The sequence below is a fragment of the Chelonoidis abingdonii genome, chromosome 9 (assembly GCF_003597395.2).
Source record: "Chelonoidis abingdonii isolate Lonesome George chromosome 9, CheloAbing_2.0, whole genome shotgun sequence".
Taxonomy (NCBI): domain Eukaryota; kingdom Metazoa; phylum Chordata; order Testudines; family Testudinidae; genus Chelonoidis; species Chelonoidis abingdonii.
Window position 1 is genome coordinate 38,873,692 of NC_133777.1, and position 17,553 is coordinate 38,891,244.

Below are 17,553 nucleotides of genomic sequence, written 5' to 3' on the forward strand. Positions count from 1 at the left end.
CCAAAGAGAGTGTGTATGTGTGAAGAAGCGGAGAAGGTGACCAGATGTTCCGATTTTTGGGACAGTTCCGATTTGGAGTTTTTGTTATTATATTACTATTACCCCATGTTTTGAGAAGAGAGAGAGAGAGGGTTTTGGGTTTTTTGTTTGTTTTGTTTGTTTTTTTAATAAGGGTGGGAGAGAAATGGCAATCAGTATACAAAACGTTTAGTATGATAACTTTGTATGCCTGGTAACTGCCAATATTTATGGTATTTTCAGATTCCACAGTTTGCTGACCATTATAGATGTCTAGAGTGTGGAATAGGGGTAGATAGGAGGTTGTTGCACCTGTCTTAAATGTTTCTATCACAGGGTGTTCGTTTTGGTTAACGGCTCTCAGCACCCTACTGTAAATTGTGCCCCAGGCCTTGCAGATGTGCTGGACAATGCCTACTTGTAGTCATTTGATTGCTTGTCCTTTGTGCCATACAGTGAGGACTTCTTCCACACCAGGCTTTGGTGCAACGGAAATTTCAGAGTGGCTTTGTGGATAGTGTCAAGCTCGCAGTTTGGTTATGGTATCCCATATGGGATATTTTTGGCACAGGGCGTGTTGCCTTTCCAAGATATCCATTATTCGGGGGCTGAAGTCAAAGAAATAAACAGCTCTTCCCAATAATCCTTTACAACATCAATGATCCTAGAGAACCACATAAGGACAGTGGTGGTTTACCCAGGAGATTTGGAAAGGTTTTTTTCGCCACGAGGTCCTGATCGCCATGTTTACAAGGTCTTAACCCACAGGTACTTTTTTAAGGTATTTGCCTTGGGAGTTTCTCTCTGAAAAGGAGGTCCTCACATTTATACCTATGCTGATTGGTTTCAAATAAGTGGGAGAACTAGTCTCACACCTCAAGATCTGTCTCACAATTTTTTCAGGACAAATGCCGTTCTGTTGTAGATTTACTACATATGCATGTATATTTTCATCTCTGTTTATCATTTTGTTTCCTTGTCTTAAACTTGAACCTAGGAGGTGCAGTTGTAGTCTAGATCGTTGTAGGCGCACTACTGAATTTTCTCACTGAGCGAAGACTGGATAATGATTTCTTTTGTTATCTTAATGAGGATCAATAGGATGAAGTACCGTGTTCCTTGTTTTGGATTTGAATGTCCATTGCTCAAGCCTGTGTCTGTGATTAAATCAGTTCCCTTTTGAGGCATTGGGCATCTCAGCTTCCATTCATGCCTACCGAAAGAAAAAACACCGTGCAATTAAATATTGTATGCATCCAATGGCTTCCTTCATAGCCTTCAGGCAAACTTTGGATTCAGGATCACTAGGTACAACTTTATTACTCTCCGCCTTGTTCTGTTTGTTGTGTATCTTGTGGGATAAAATTTCGCTACTCTGTCCAGATGACCCTTCCTTCAAATTGTTAGTGATGTAAAAATTTCTATGTTGTTTCAAGCTTTGGGAACTTCTTGAGGTCATGGTGCAAGCCTGCTGTGCGTTATGCAGATAGCACGTTTCCTTATTATTCCATGTGCTTATGTGACGAGTGATTACCCAGCATTCCTGGAAGGGTAAAATACCCTTCAGTCTGAAACCGCATGTGTGTAGCGGTTGAATTGTATTTGGAAAATTTAAGCAAAGCCCTTTTCGCTGTTTCTGATCTGGTAAAATGGGATAATAAACACAAAATCAAAATATCACTACTTGCATTTACACAAAAACAATTGGCAAAGGAGTGATCAGACAGGCTGTGTGTCCATTTCTCAGATACAGGAGAGTCATGGGTTCCAAGGCCAGAAGGGACCACTGTGATCACCTGCTCTGGCCTCCTGCATACTGTAGGCCAGAGAACTTCCCACAATCATTCCTAGAGCAGATCTTTTAGAAAAACATCCAGTCTTGATTTAAAAATTGTCTGATGGGAAATCTATCATGACCCTTGGTAAATTGGGTAAGATGCTGACAGAGGTTTCATTATTTTAAAAGTTGTTGGGCACATACAGTTTATATCTTCAGTTGTGATTGTGTGTCCCCTAACATCCAGGTTGGCAGATCTGCTTCTGTGCAAAGCAAAGATATCAGTAAGAAATTTCTGAAGACTACTTTAATTTAATTTGATAAGTTCATGGAGGATTCAATATGTTCATGGAGGATAGGTCTATCAGTGGCTATTAGCCAGGATGGGCAGGAATGGTGTCCCTAGCCTCTGTTTGCCAGAAGCTGGGAATGGGCGACAGGGGGTGTTCACTTGACGATTTCATGTTCTATTCATTCCCTCTGGGGCATCTGGCATTGACTGCTGTGGGAAGACAGGACTCTGGGCTAGATGAACATTTGGTCTGACACAGCATGGCTGCTCTTATGTTTAATTCATTTAAATCTAGACTTCTATGTAGTGTCTTAGGAGCCTGATTAAAAATCACACAGGATCTTCCCTCGGTAGATCACATCAAATTTACAGGTCGTGAAAAGGAACAACTCATGCCAGTTACCTGCTTGGGGCTGGTGTTAGCTGTTATCAGCAGGTATCAGTCCCCCGTAGAGGTGAGGTTCTCCCAGATCCCCTGTGTCTCAGGAGTTCAGCTGTGGCATGCTGTAGTGTTCTCATGTATCCATTTTGGAGTTTGCTCAGAAGTAGCTTCAGAGTTTCAAAGAAAAATCTTTCTCCTAGAGCAGACCCCACAAGAATGCTTGAGATCCAGTGCCAGGCAATGCAGACACATTTTTGTTCATTGTTTAGAATTAGGAAAGTTGTCTCAATGCCAGCTGTATTTTAGGTCCTTTCCATTCAGGCTCCCCAGCTGAAAGCTCGGTTTGAGCTTCATCTATGAGTAAAACCCAGAAACGTTTGAATTTATAATTGAAATGCGACGAAGACCTGTAACTACCAAGTGCCAAATCTGACACCCCAGTGTGCAGGGCTAAATGATGATGCAGGATGGGCTGTCAGGCTGTGGGGTATCTCAGAGAACAGTAACAGTAATGACAAATCGTTCTTTAGTCCTGCAGAGCCACTAAACAATATTCTGAGCAAATGTTTCTCATAACAGGAATAACTCTGTTTTTCAGGGGAAGTTCGATGGAGGCAGTTTAACAGTTTTGGAGCTAATTATACCGTGGTGACTCCCTTGTTAAAGATACCAGATGTGGATGGGGACGGTGTTCAGGACGTGATGATCTTTACCACTGCAGGAGATGAGGTACATACAGCATCACTTTGAACCATGGTAGACCCTTTGCACATACTGCTAGGAGTGACAGGAGATTTGCTTACTGTGCTGTCCTAAAGCAGGAAGTACCCCCTGAGGGCCTCTGTGAGACCAGCATGTTTCAGTAGGTCAGGTCCCATTGCCCTTCCCCACCCAGAAGGGACATGGTTTTGCTGCTCTTAGCTCAATAAAGTTTTACCGCTCCCTCAAATGAATAGAAATATTTCGCTGATTTAAAAATATAAATCCCAATGAAAAACGTACTTTGGTGTAAATATTCCTCTGCTGAGTTTGCAGCCCAGCCATGGTACCTTCCCCCCCCCTAGTGTGTGAGCCACAGCGTGCAACTGATGGTGAACAAGAGTGCAATTGCCTGGCCTGTTCCGTTTGCCCAGGCTGAGAGAAATGCAAACAGCACCAGGAAATCAGGTTCTGAAATGTCCTGCTTGGGTCCTGTAAAGTACTGTTGAGAAGGTATGAGGAGGACTGTGGAACATTAAATGAAGTGCCTTCTGCTCTTCTTTCTGGTCAAACGGATGTTAGAGATCAGCTGGCTTGTTCAGAAAGAGTAAATTTAGTGTCCTAGACATCCTCCCTCAATATACCAGTGGGGTGAGACCTACCCAGTCACTCTATTGCCGTGGGTAAAACAAGTGTCCTCTAAAGCTAAATTTCCATTACAGGAACTCCTCACTTAAAGTCCTCCTGGTTAACGTTATTTCATTGTCACATTGCTGATCAATTAGGGAACCTGCTCATTTAAAGTTGTGCAATGCTCCCTTCTAACGTGGTTTGGCAGCCGCCTGCTTTGTCCCTTGCTTGCAGGAAGAGCAGCTTCTTGCAGTTAGCTGGTGGGGGCTTGGAACCAGGATGGACCAGTGGCCCCCCTATCAGCTCCCCACTTCTCTAAGTTCCCTGTGCAGCAGTTGCCAGCAGGCTAGCAATTGCAGCTATCCCTCCCCCCACTGCCATGTGCCGTGCAGAGGGGGGAAGGGGAGAGGCTAATGTCAGGGTGTCCCCCGCCTTACCCCTTCTTCTCCATATAGAGCAGGGCAGGGACACGGAGGGAGAGAGAAAGAGAGAGGCTGGGGCAGCAGCTGCTGTCTCAACTTCCTGATCCACTTAAAAAGACAATGCACTTAAGAGTGGGTCAGCTTGCTTAAAGGGGCAGTGTGCATTTCTCTCTCCCACACACAAGGTGTGTGTCTGTCTCTGTCTGCTATGCTGTCTCCTCTCCCTCCAATCCTGCTGCCTTGTAGAGTGAGGTTACATTAACAACGTGTTAACCCTTGAGGACTCAGCCAAGTGTTAGTTCATCATTTAGCACAGGAGGTCATGAGGTTATTACATGGGGGGTCGCGAGTGGTCAGCCTCCACCCCAAACCCTGCTTTACCTCCCAGCATTTATAATGGTGTTAAATATATAAAAAAGTATTTTTAATTTATGGGGGTGGGTGTCGTACTCAGAGGCTTGCTATGTGAAAGGGGTCAGCAGTACAAAAGTTTGAGAACCACTGATTTAGTAGTAAGGCATTCCCTGGGAAATATCCCATCCTCTTCCACCCTCTAACTTTACCACCTCAACCAAGCTTCAATCATCATACCTGTGAACAGTATTAAATTGTTTGAAATGTATACACTGTGTGTGTGTGTGTGTGTGTATTTTTTTATTTTTTTTTGGTCTGGGATTTCCCTGGAACCTAACTCCGCCATTTACATTAATTCTTATGGGGAAATTGGATTTGCTTAACATCGTTTTGCTTAAAGTCGCATTTTTCAGGAACATAACTACAACGTTAAGTGAGGCGTTACTGTGCCTACTACAACAGCAAAAACGCACAAGCAGTTGTTCTGCAGTCACTTTTGTTACTGTTAATAGGCCTAACCTTGTCCTATGGTTAATTATGCACAACAAAAAGATTGAGGCTCGTGCCAGACAGTGACAGCTTGTGGCCGGATGGGTATGTTGTGAATCGTTGGCATGTTGCGAATTGCATTGTCTAAAGTCAGTGGTTTTCAAACTGTTTTAAGGCTACATACCCTTTTCCAAATAATGTAGTCTACTGCATACCCCCATCTGGAATAGTGTCGTAGTATACCTATGATTAGATTGCAAAGTCTTGCTAAATAAAATGTGTTGCTCAGCATCACACGATTTTTCACATGTACCCCCTGACGAGAGCTCAGTTTGAAAACCGCTGTCTTAAGTCAACATCAAAAAGTGATCTAAGGCATGTAAAGTGTCTTCTGTTGTTTGGAGAAGGCTCCTCACAGATGGGAGAGCCAGAGTGCAAGCTGTGCTCAGGCAGCCACCTTTCTGTCTCACGCCGTCAGCCTCCCCAAGGGTTTGGGCTGCGGCAGCAGTAGAATGCTACCCTGCAACAGTGGTATTAATAAATATTTATTCTTATGGTTTTCATTTTCTCTGCAGACTCAAAGTTTCATCTATTCGGGGAAGAAGGGCGAGCAGATCGGAACCAGTGGCAGACTGAGTCTGGGTGCAAGGCCTGGTTATCTCATGCATGTGACTAAGACTGGTTCCTACTATGTTGTCTTCAATACTGGTAAGGCCTCTTGCTGGTTGAACACTAGAGATACTCCCAGTACTGAGAAGTGACCATCACTTTGAAATTCATAAATACTCTTCCAGCTTGTCATACAGTATTCCACATTCTCACAAGACTAGTGTGGCAAAGTACCTGCCTCTCCTCTGCTAGCTCAGTCCTTCTCAGCGTTGAAGACACAGGCTTGGGCAAATTAAAAGCCTTTCCCAGTTGCACAGGGTCTGGCTGATCCCTTCTCAGTCAGCCCCTTGCTCTGTTTTCCTCTCCTTCTGGGGAGAGTGCAATCTGCCTTGCAAGAAGAGTTTCAGAGTTCAGCTGCCCCTACTGGCTGGCAGCTACTCTACTCTACTCTACTCTACTCTACTCCTCCTCCTCCCCACCCCCACCCGCTTTCCTGTCAGGGAGGGTTTAAAAAGGTCGCCAGCAATTGGGACCAGCTGAAACTAATTAGTTCCCTGGTAACCCCTGTTCCAGCTGAACCATAGTCCTCCATGGCTATTCCCCCTCAATGGATAGGGAGAGGCCTTTTAAGCCTTCTGGGACTAATTACTACCCCTCTCCTGGTAGCTAATTGTCCTGAGTTTGCCACACTAGCTTCCAGGTTCTGAAGTGACATTCAAGATTAAGCAACAGAAGGAGCCCTCCACTGAAAATAAGAGCTCATCTTGTGAACCCAGAGAGCGCTCTTTACATGTAGTCATGTTCTTTGGACAGTGCATTGAAATGTAAGTTTGAAACACAGCCACTGTTGCCAAGTGAGTATAGGGCATATTGCTAAGTTAGTCTGTGCTTCCCTAAGGATCTAATACCCAATATCTGAGGGGAAGGGATCTGAGAGAAGGCCTCATTTGCACAGTTTAGCACAATGGTCAAGGTAAGCTTCCTCCGTCACACTGATTTCTCTTTGTTTGCACAGTAAATTCTCTTTATGGCTACTCCTTGAAGGATCTCTACAGCATGGCAACGGGGGTGGAAGGTAAACTCACCAGCCTCAAGCAAGATCCTCAGTGGGAGAAGAAGATCGAGAGCCCCACACATCACATACCTCTTCTCAGGTAGCAGCACTACATTCTCCTGACCTTGTGATGTAATTGGGGGGCTCTGATCCACTGATTGAAGCATGCAGCAGTGTGGTTTAGCTGTCTCTAAGATCCACTTAGCAGTGTTGCTCTTGGCTTGTCCAGGAGCATGTTCCAGTCCCAGACAATGAGGAGAAGGCTTTGGGGACTGACTCAGTGAGTGAAACAAAGTGGAGAGGATGTAATTCTGTTATATGTTGGTTGGAGAAAGACACCAAAGACAGAGAGGACATATTGAGTGTGGCACACAGGGGTTAGAACTAGGGGGAAAGGGATTAATTTGAGAGCATGGATTGAGGCTAAATAGCAGGAAAAACTTCCTGGCAGTAAGATCTATCAGATTGTGGAATCATCCACAGAGGTAAGGGGTGGGACACCCAACAATCGGGACAGATCAAAGAAAACCTATCAAATGTCCTCCCTGTCCCAGTCCTGTGTTGGTCCCAGGGAGATGGACTGGATGGTGTAATGTCTCCTCTGTGTTTTATTTCTATGATTTATGCCAGGTTTCAGGCTTTGGAGAGTTCCGGTTCAAATTCGTTTAGACTAAAACCATCAATACAAACTGGAACACATGCACGCACACACAGTCTTAAACAGCCAACTGCATTGTGGGTAAAGCACAATCCCAATCTGTGCAATCTCTCAAAATTGAGACGATCGCCAGTTAAGCGAACTTTCAAATCCACAGCAATGTAAACTCTCCAGCTTCCCCCTACGCGCTCTGACTCCCCAGCTCCACTACAGATATTTTTTCAATTCCAGTGGCTACTTAAACATTGCACACCCAAACGCATTTCCACTTGAGCTGCACAACCTTAACTCTCCCCTCCGCTACAGTCAGATAGATTACTGACAGCTCTGTGGGTTTGGACATGGCTAAAGCCCGAGGGCAGAGATCAGGTTGTGTGTCTGAGTGTGGGAGATTGGCAGGTACCAGAATCACATATAACTGCAGAGGCTTAAGGAATTTTCCAGAACATGTTTTTGCTCACTCACTCACTAGACAGCACCTGAATTTCTCATGCAATGACCAGGCAGGGAAATCTCTTTATTCCCCAGAGCGGGAGGGGAGCACTTCCAGGTTGCAGTGATCCGTCAGTCATAAAGAAACAAAGGGCAGAAGCCCAGAGTGCTTTCCTCATACAGCCGCCTGGAGTGCAGGGAGAGCGAATGCTTTACTTCTCTTGCATGTGGCACCCAGAGGGAGCTGCTCTCTGTGGAGGGAGAGTACCCAGTTGGACGGGGAGAGCTGGCAATCTGCAGCTTCTCCTCCCCAAATGTTGGCTTCAGCAGAGCCTGGCCTGGCGCATGGTCTTGTGTTCCTTTCCTTTTCCTGGCGGGATGATAGCCTTTGATTTCTGCATCGAGCATACTAAGAATAAAGTGGTATTCTCAGCTAGGAAAGCTCACTAGTTCCTTGTCTTGGCCTCTCCTTGTTCAGCTCTGGAGACATTCGTTACCTGGTGAAGGTTCCCGAGAGATCAGGGGAGAATATCTTGGTTGTGAAGTCAGACATGGCTGAGCTTCTCAATGGACAAACTCTTGACTCCCTGTGGACTGTCAACACCTCCCACATCTTGCGGTAATGCTGCCATTGCAGGAGACAGATGCTCCTTTCCAAGAGCTTGCCCAGTGACACTTGGGTTCCAGGGAAGCATGGCCCCTCCTTCATGTGAAGTGCATTTTTCATATGATCTGGTGTCACTTCACAAAGGGGAGAGCTTGACGCTCTGCCTTGATTCTAGGGAGGGTGGGGGAGAGCCTCGTTCAGTCACTCTATTTCCTGCTGACATGGCTGCAATTCGTGGAGTGGAGGGCGGTATTGTGGTTCTTCCAGGGCAGTCTCTTTCAGGGAGCCACAGTAGGGAGTGAGGGCAGAGAAGGTCATTGTACTTAGTGTGTGTCTTTTTCTGCTGCAAACCCCTCCCCAATAGCCTGGCTCCAACGCCCACCCCAAATACTGTAGCCATATGAGCGGCTGGAAACTTGGCCTGCTTATTACCTTATATGCCGTGGACGGGTGGGTCATCCTACATCTTCTCTGAAGGCCAGCGCCGACTACGTGAACCTCCCTTTCTGTACCCCAGCCTGGTTACCTGTGCCTCAGGGGATGAAGCTCCCATTGTCTCAGGGGAGAAGTAGGACCTGGGTGCTGCTTTGGCAGAACTTTCAACCTAAGGAGCAAAGGGGCCTGACCCCCAGCTCTTCCAGTTAGTAATGCCAAATGCTGAGCCATTGTGGGATCAGTTGAGTCTCTCACCAGGCTGGGTGTGGCACTGGGCCTGAGACACCTGTTCCCTGGCTGCTCGGTACCTTGTCTCAGTCCCCTTCTCCTCCTGTCCCTCTTGCAGCGAGCCAGTGTTTGGTTACTACACACCTGATGTTCTCCACATAGTCCTTGAAAGTGGAGTTGGACCCAACAGGAAGAAGGTTTGAAAGCTCTTTGCTTTGATCCCCCTTTCCTTGCTCGCTTGCTGGCTATAGTGTGTGTTTGGTTGGGTTCGAATGCCATGTGCACAAGGAGTTAGCCCTGCACTGGGCAGAGCGTAGCTGGCTCTCTTGATAGGTGTTAGACGCCTTTGCTTTCTCCAGGAGATTCCTCCATCAGCCCAGACTGTGTGTGGAGTTCTTCCCTCCTGCAAGTAACTAACCATAAACGACAGGTGAATTCAAAGGCAGAGTTCTGTGTCTGATTTCTCCCAGCACCTCCAGATACGACTCTGCATTGACAGGGCTAACTACACATAAAGGCCCCTAGGTGCCCCCTCCGTGATGGCATCATGCATGCTTCCTATGGTGTGAGTTTCAGCTGTGATCATCCCCCAAACTGGAGAGAGAGCAGACACCCAGGATAAGTGTTGGGGCAGTCAGAGGAGCCTGGGACTGAAGCTATGGAAAGTTGTATAGCTCTGAGGAGGAACTAGAGCACAGGTTCCAAATGGCAGCTGTGCCAAGCTCATTCCATGGAGTCTGGGTTCAGCCAGCCTGCCCTGATCTGATTTCCGCATGTAGCCAAGCCCTGTTCCCGCAGGGAGGTGTGGAGCTGGGCCCCTGACTCTCTGTGTGCTGTATGCTCCAGGATAAGCGCTGGTCTTTCTTCTCTGCCAGATAATGATTGTTGAGAGTGGCTCTGGAGCAGTCCACTGGGAGCTTGAGCTGAATTCAAGAGCAGGGAGTCCAAGGCCTGCCACGCTCAATACTGCAGATCACCGGTCCATGTTCCTTTTCTGGGGAGAGTACCAGGCAGAGGCCAATGAAACGGTGAGGGCTGGCGAGCGGGGCAGCTCACACAGCCCCTTGGGCTCACTCTGATCTTGAACTGGAATTTGCAGGACACCCTCTTCCTTCCTCCCCCCCTTGAAATCTGCTGGCCTTGGAGCAGCACTTTGGCCTTCCTGTACTGTGTGCACATGCGTACCTGAGTGTGTCCCTCCAAGCTCTCCTCTGCTCACATGTGGCCCAGTACTCTTGGCCAGGATCACAGTCCACAACCCTCTTGCGATGACCTGGGCTGAATCCCCATCCTGAGTGGTGGCGCTGTGCTGCCTTTTCAGGGGATGTAGCCTAGGCCTGAGGTGCTGAGCAGAGGGGTCTCTGCTTTGTGCAGTGAATGGTGCTCACTAGACTCCGGGGCAGCTAGCTATTTCTTAAGCCAAAGTTTACTCACTCGCTTGCCAGGCTTTCGAGAGCCAGGCTGCGAGGGTTTTGGTGTGCTCTGGATGGGGCTGGCTAGCGGGGGGCAGCTCAGCTCATCTGGCAGGAGGAGGTGGTGGCCCGGCAGACTTGCGGTCTGAGCATCTGCACGTGTCTTTACCAAACTGTTAGAAAGTTGCATGTGCTGGAGCTCCCTGTGGAGGGTTAAATTTGATTTTTCACACTTATGGCAAATGCCCCTGTAGAACTTGTTTTGAGGCCGTGGATTCTCTGGTGCCCCTCAAGCATTGTCTGCCTCTCTGTGCCCCGAGCCAGCTCTGTGGCGGTGGCATCCAGCGGCCTGGATGGGGAAAGTCAACTGGCACGTCAGCTGCTGGGTGCTGGGAAACCAGCCAGGGAAGGGGCGTTGAGAGCTGAGTGAGGGGCAGTGATGCTGCTGCTCCCACTTGGACCTTTGCCAACCTCAGCCTAATTGTTGTGTGCAGACTTGCTAAGTGTTTTCCCCATGACAGCTGGGTACATCTACCTGAACCCTTCTCCTCCCTGTGCCCTGTGTGTGGCTGATGGGCACCTGGGGCACTCAGGAACGTTATGAGAAACAGACGAAGGCGTTACAGACCAGTGAATAAACCCAGCTCTGATACTGATGGGACTCATCCGCCCAGGCTGGACTGGTAATGTCTGCCACCCGGCTCTCATGTTTGGCACCATCTGACACAAACTAGCAGAGTTGGGCAAAACCTGGCTTATTTCCCCTAAGCTAGGGGGGTGTTTTGAATCTGGCTTCCGCCCAACTGACAGGGTGACGTGCTCCCTCACCTTGATGCTTCCTCTTTGTTTCAGGGCTCCAAAGCGGCTCGCCAGAATCTGTATCTGTTCCATCCGTCCTACCCCAACGTTCTCTTGGAGCTGAACAATAGCTCAGACCGAATAGTCTCCTTCGATGGTAAGTGCTGCTCCCCAGGCCCCTCCAGCGGGGACGCTGCCCATGGCAGCTGGCCCTTCGCACTGTTGTCTCTCATGGAATCCGCGGCATCTCGGGTTTGGCTGCAGCACTCTGACCTGCCCTTGTCCCGGCAGGGGTCTGGCTGTAACCCCCTTCTCTCTGTTCCAGCGGTTCTATTTGAGCGGAGCCGGCATGCCTGCTGCGTGTTGTTGACCGGGCCACAGAGCAGCGAGGGGCCAGGCTGGGTGTCTGTCGCCAAGCGGAAGCTGAAAGAGGACATCACTGGCAGTAGGGTGATCTGGCTGAGCCAGGTGGCAGGGGACAGTGAGCAGTACATCAGGGACCGCTTCTTCAGGATGCGATTCAGCAGCCAAATGTGAGCTCCCTGGGAGACCCTGGAGAGCCATCTCAGCACTCTCCTCCAGCAATGGACTCATTAAACCCAAATCACGGACTCATGTGGGAAGCTGACGTTCTTGATCCACAAGCCAAAGGTTGGCTGCTGAGAAAACAGCCACAGCAAATCCACCTGTGAGCCTGGAGGGCTTGGGCATCCCAAATCCTGCACAAGTGGCTCCCAGCCCAGCCAGCCTCTGAGCTGATGGGACTTCAGTCCCTGGCTGTCCCTGAAGTGCCATCACTTCCAGGAGATCTGCCTCTTTCCCTCTCTAAATCACGCGATATTTGCTGTGCTCCAGGGCGTACCTCAGCCGGGGCTGCTTTCCCAACATGCCCCAAACTAGGACCTAGGGAGGGCATGTCTGGGTGCTGGAGGGAAGCCTCAGTTGATTACTCTAACCTAGGGTGTTTGCAGTGAGGGAGGGCGTGTGCATCTAGGTGAGAGCAAGATGAGGAGGGAGTGTACGTGCGCACTCCCGTGTGTGTGTGTGTGTGCGCGTGCGCTGTTGGATATTCTTTCCCGTTTGTCCGTATAGACAGATGGGCTCTCTCCTGAGTAAGAATTTTTGCCTTTTCCAAAGGGTGGCGTGGACACAGCGTGCTCGGTGTCTCACTGGAATACCTGAGTGCTGCTCACCAGGGATAATGCAGTGAGATGGGTACTGAGTGAGCCCAGTAGGTATATTAGATATGGCAGATATTCTCTGGCCCGGGAGAGCCACAGACTAAAATGCAGTTCTCCTCTGAAAAAAGTCTTTGTATAAACAGCAGCTTCTTGTTTTCCAAGCCTTCTGCTCCTGCTGCGTACCGAGGTGCAGAGCTGCTGCCTACTGCTGACTGAAAGACGCATGGGCTGCTTTTTCCCCATTGGCCCTGCCGCAGCTGTGCGAGAGGGCACCTGACTCAGCTCTGGTTCACTCATCAGGAACAGAATTGCTAACGAAGTTCCACTTGTAGATGATGCAAGAGCCAGAACAAGCCCCTGCCTGGCTACCCAGTCCCCATGGTGCTAGCTTGTGCTCTCCACTCGATCTTCCCAACTGACGAGCATACATGGGACCCACGGGGCTGTTTGCAGGCGTTCTTCAGAGTGGAGCTGCCCGTGCTCCTTGCCAGGAGGCTGGCCAGCTGTTCCCAGGGTGCTGCTCGTCAGACATGAATTCAGCCTCGCAACTCCTATGAGGAGAGTCCTCCAAGCACTGCTACCTCACTGAGTGAGAGGGACACGGAGACAGGCTGTGCAGTGTCAGGCTGTGCAGTGTGTGGGAAAGAGCTGCCAGTAGAACTCTGCAAAGCCCTGCCTCCTAAACCCCTGCTCTAATGGCTGGGTAATGCTGCCCCTCTCAGTGCTAGCAGCCATGTGGAGGGTAGGACACTTGGGTGCTGTTGTTTGTGGGTGCTGCCACTGCAGTGTGGTCATGTGCATTTGCTGTCGCTCTGTACTGAGGTAGCAGTGGGAGGGGAAGAAGTGGTGGGGTGTCTCCTTTGGGGCCTCCCTTGGCATGTCCTGGGGCCAGGCAGCGCACAGGGGCAGCTCAGTGTGAGGGGCTGTGCCCTGTCGCTGCTCTGGTCGTCACAGCTCCTTGGAGCTCTGTGTTGCAGGCTTGTGGGGTGACTGCTAATCTGGGGTCCTGTTCTTTGGGAGCAGTGCAAACCTGTGAATTCTGCCTGTGTCCAGTGGAGCAGGGGCTGGGTGCTCTGGGGGAATGCTCGGAGGGCTGGCGTGTCAGAGTGGGCATGGCGCTCGCCTGTGGAGAGAGCAGGACCTGCGAGGCCTCGGGAGGAGTGTGTGGCGCCTGTGGAGTTGGAGAACTGATCCCCAGCAGGCACAGGGAAGGCTTTCTCACGCTAAGGACAGGTGACAATCCTCCAGGCAAAATTAACTGCAGCATCTACTGCTGGGGTTTGCTGGTGTAGCAACCAACTGTTTGACCTTGCACTTCTGCTTCTAAGTTGGCCTTTATGCACAACCCCCCACCCCTTTGTGAAATTATGCAGTTGTGGAGTGTTCTGCTCAGTGCCCTCACTGCTGGAACAGAGCTGCGTTACTGGAGCAAATTAGTGGAGAGCCGAGCTAGCCATCATGGGGACCGAGTCTCCCACCATGGCAGCTTGGTGCAGTTGCCTGCTCTGAGGATGCCCCGGATCGTGCAGTCAGTGGGATGATGCCTCAGCTCCCTGCACCTCATGTCTGGGGAGGGCTCCCCTCAAGATCGTTCTCCACAGGGACTACAGGCCGCATTGTGTGTTGTGCCATGGATTCCCTTGGCTTCTCTCTTGAAATTCCCCTTCTCTTTAACATGGTCTTTTGAATGGTCTGAGTGCTAGAAGCAGAGCTCAGTCTCGTCTTTGCTCTAGCTCAGGTTCCCGTGATTTGCCCACCCTTCAGGGGCCTGCCGCTTGCTTGACATGCGAACAACCTGAGCCCCAATCACCCTGCACGTCCCTTGGTTGTGCCTTTGGACCTGGGGGATGCCTTACCGCACAGCCGTGATTCTGGCCTGCACCCTGCGGGTGGCACTGAGCGGCTGTCAGCGAGGATAGCAGGTTCAGCATGTCAGGTAACCCACCCACTGATGGCTTGAGCTCAGATTCGGGAAGCTTGGCTATGCTGGTTGCACTGTGCCTTGGGCAAATGGTAACCCTGCAGCTTGAATGCCTGTTGAACTAATAGTTCTCATCTACAGATTGTATCTCGCTGAACCTCCTCGAAAGGAACAAGTCTGCAGGGGACGTGGTCTGTGCATCAGGATTGCATTGTGCATTAATGATTCTTGCTATTTCAGTTTTTCCTCTTCCTTCCTGACCCCCTATGCAGACACAACCCTTCCAGGTAGGCACTCTGAACGTTACCTCTGGAGAGCTGGAGTCTCAGCTTTGGGAGACTTTTCTCGCTTTAAGTTCCTCTGTTAATATGTTCCCTGGTAACATGGAAATCCAGGTTCTCCTGTTAGCAATGTCAGTGCCCAGCTAAAACCCTCATAATGATGCAAGAGTTTCTTTCCAGCTGCTTTCCCCGTATCATTGTTTTTGCAGTATTGAGTGAATGGTTTAATTGTGCCTTGATTCAGTAACTCCTCTGGGCACTACTAGCAGAAATCACTGCTTCTGTGAACAGTGTAGTTTCTAGCACTAGGATTAGCGGTTTTGTTCTGTAATTTATTGCAAATGTTGCTGTACTGGGCGTGGTCTAACTGTGATGATTCAATAAACCCTCTTTTGCATTGTTTGTAAACGGTGCTCTGCTTCTGCTGCTGCCTTTAATGAGCTCAGGACATGCAGAACTGGGTTTGACAGAATAATAGAAAGTTGTAAAACATGTCTTGAAACCCTTCCCCCGGAAGGAGGGAAATTGCTCTGATGACATTTCAGAGTAGAGCAGATTGTCATGTGTTGCATGTTGTTTAAGTAGTAAACTCCTCCCCTTCAGTTTGTAGGGTTGGTCTTGTTTGACAGTGCACTGAAATGAAGTGATGCCAAGGACTATGTCAGCTGTTAAGCCACTGCTATTGGGAAAGGAGAGGAACGCTCCTTTTCCAGTTATAGTCACACAGACATGCTCCTGATGCAGCTGTGGATCAAGCCTAGCCATATGGTTGGTGTCCCTATTTCATACAGCAGCTTCAGTGCCTCAAAGTGTGCTGGATGGTAATCCTGGCATCTCCACAGATGTGATCTTAAATGGGTTTAACTGTTCTGGGGCAATTTCAGTGAGTAGACACAGCCTTAGATATCTCAGGCACCCTGGAGGGCCCATTGGACACCTCAGTGGATCTACATTAGCATTCACACACTCACTGAAGGGGCCTGGAGTGTTGTCAGTAACAAGGGCTTCCTGTCTCCAGAATGTTAATTAGTCATGAAGCTCAATAGATGCTAAACTGAAAGTCCCAAAGGGGCATAAGCACATTTTTTTCCCTTTGCAGGTCCCATTTTATGCTACTAATAAAGGAGTCACTTTTCGGTTTCTCTCAGTTCATTATTGAATCCTTGGTTGCTTTTATTTCTACTCATTGTGATGTGAAAATGAATGATTTGTTGTTAGTTTTGTGAGGGAGCTTGTGAACCCAGCTGATCTCAGCTGTGCCTGACACACGGGTAAGCAGCAAATACCCAGGAAAAGATTAAACCTGCCCCAGGGGCTGGACACTGAGGATTTTTCACTGATGTTAAATATTAAGTGGGAGATGATGCACTTGAGCAAATGGAATCAGCAGCTGGGAGCCTAGCAGGCAGTCGCAGATGCAGGGAGACGGGGGCAAGTGTAATAACCAGCATCACGCTGGATCTGCCATTGCAGTAAAAGGCCATTTCAGTCCAAGCTGTGCCAGGGCAGAGGGGCCTGGGGCAGGGGCTGAGTTTAAGGCAGGCTGTGTAAATAGCACAGTGTCCGAGGAGCATTGGATGCAGCTCTAGTTTCCCCACTTAAACAATGGACAGAAGAGTGGGGAGCTCAAATAATATTAGAGGGGTAGCTGTGTTAGTCTGGATCTGTAAAAGCAGCAAAGAGTCCTGTGGCACCTTATAGACTAACAGACGTATTGGAGCATGAGCTTTCGTGGGCGAATACCCACTTCGTCGGATGCTCAGATAAGTCTGCCAGTGAGTGACGTGGCTTTGTCCCTGGCAGCAGGTGCCTTTCTCAGCACCACAGTACTTCACTCCTGCCACCAAACTCAGCTTATGACCACTGAAGCAGCGACTCTGAAAAAGCCGTGGGGCTTGTAGTGAATAATCAGCTACACTTGTCCTGCTTCATACTGGGAGCTCATTACCCAAGTTCTACCCTCCCAGCCAAGACTGATGGCAGAAGCACCCCACAGCAATGGCTCTGTAAGCCAAGCAGTCCTGCGACTCCAACCCCTTCCTCCTTGTACCTCCAGTGACTCAGGATCAGGATTCTTGGGCCTAGAGCAGGGGTCAGCAGCCTTTCAGAAGTGCTGTGCCGCGTTTTCATTTATTCACTCTAATTTAAGATTTCACGTGCCAGTAATACATTTTAACGTTTTTAGAAGGTCTCTTTCTATGTCTATAATATATAACTAAACTATTGTTGTATGTAAAGTAAATAAGGTTTTTAAAATGTTTAAGAAGCTTCATTTAAAATTAAATTTGGTCCTCCGGACCTCAGTCCCCCATGGGGCTTAGGTCAGGTAGGTCACCTGGACGGAAGTGTCACTGCAGAAGGACCCTTATGGAGAAAACGGTTGAGTTTGAGCTAGGGTGTAGGAGACGGGCCACAGAACACCAGGAACGGGGGCTAAGAGCGGGTGGGGGAGCGGAGTGGATTCGTCACACAAGCTGCTGCAGGTATATGGAAACGGGCATCTTTCCATGATTGATGTATCTTCTGATTGCTCTGATACACCTATTGGCACTGGTGCTGAAGTGCACACCAAGTGATTTCTGGTCCTCCGGACCTCAGTCCCCCATGGGGCTTAGGTCAGGTAGGTCACCTGGACGGAAGTGTCACTGCAGAAGGACCCTTATGGAGAAAACGGTTGAGTTTGAGCTAGGGTGTAGGAGACGGGCCACAGAACACCAGGAACGGGGGCTAAGAGCGGGTGGGGGAGCGGAGTGGATTCGTCACACAAGCTGCTGCAGGTATATGGAAACGGGCATCTTTCCATGATTGATGTATCTTCTGATTGCTCTGATACACCTATTGGCACTGGTGCTGAAGTGCACACCAAGTGATTTC

General features: G+C 49.1%; 1 protein-coding gene across 4 annotated transcripts in view; it reads left to right on the forward strand.

Annotated features, from left to right (window-relative positions):
* FAM234A (family with sequence similarity 234 member A) overlaps positions 1 to 15,836 on the forward strand; it is a 57,713-nt gene extending 41,877 nt beyond the window's left edge. For all 4 annotated transcript variants that reach the window (XM_032781587.2, XM_075069401.1, XM_075069400.1 and 1 more), the window contains 8 exons: positions 3,068 to 3,198; positions 5,639 to 5,771; positions 6,688 to 6,826; positions 8,295 to 8,435; positions 9,205 to 9,283; positions 9,962 to 10,114; positions 11,351 to 11,453; positions 11,622 to 15,836. In XM_032781587.2, coding sequence (XP_032637478.1) covers positions 3,068 to 3,198; positions 5,639 to 5,771; positions 6,688 to 6,826; positions 8,295 to 8,435; positions 9,205 to 9,283; positions 9,962 to 10,114; positions 11,351 to 11,453; positions 11,622 to 11,833 — 1,091 coding nt within the window. In that variant the 3' untranslated portion in view covers positions 11,834 to 15,836. The remainder of the gene's footprint in view (positions 1 to 3,067; positions 3,199 to 5,638; positions 5,772 to 6,687; positions 6,827 to 8,294; positions 8,436 to 9,204; positions 9,284 to 9,961; positions 10,115 to 11,350; positions 11,454 to 11,621) is intronic.
* The last annotated feature ends 1,717 nt before the right edge of the window (positions 15,837 to 17,553 follow it).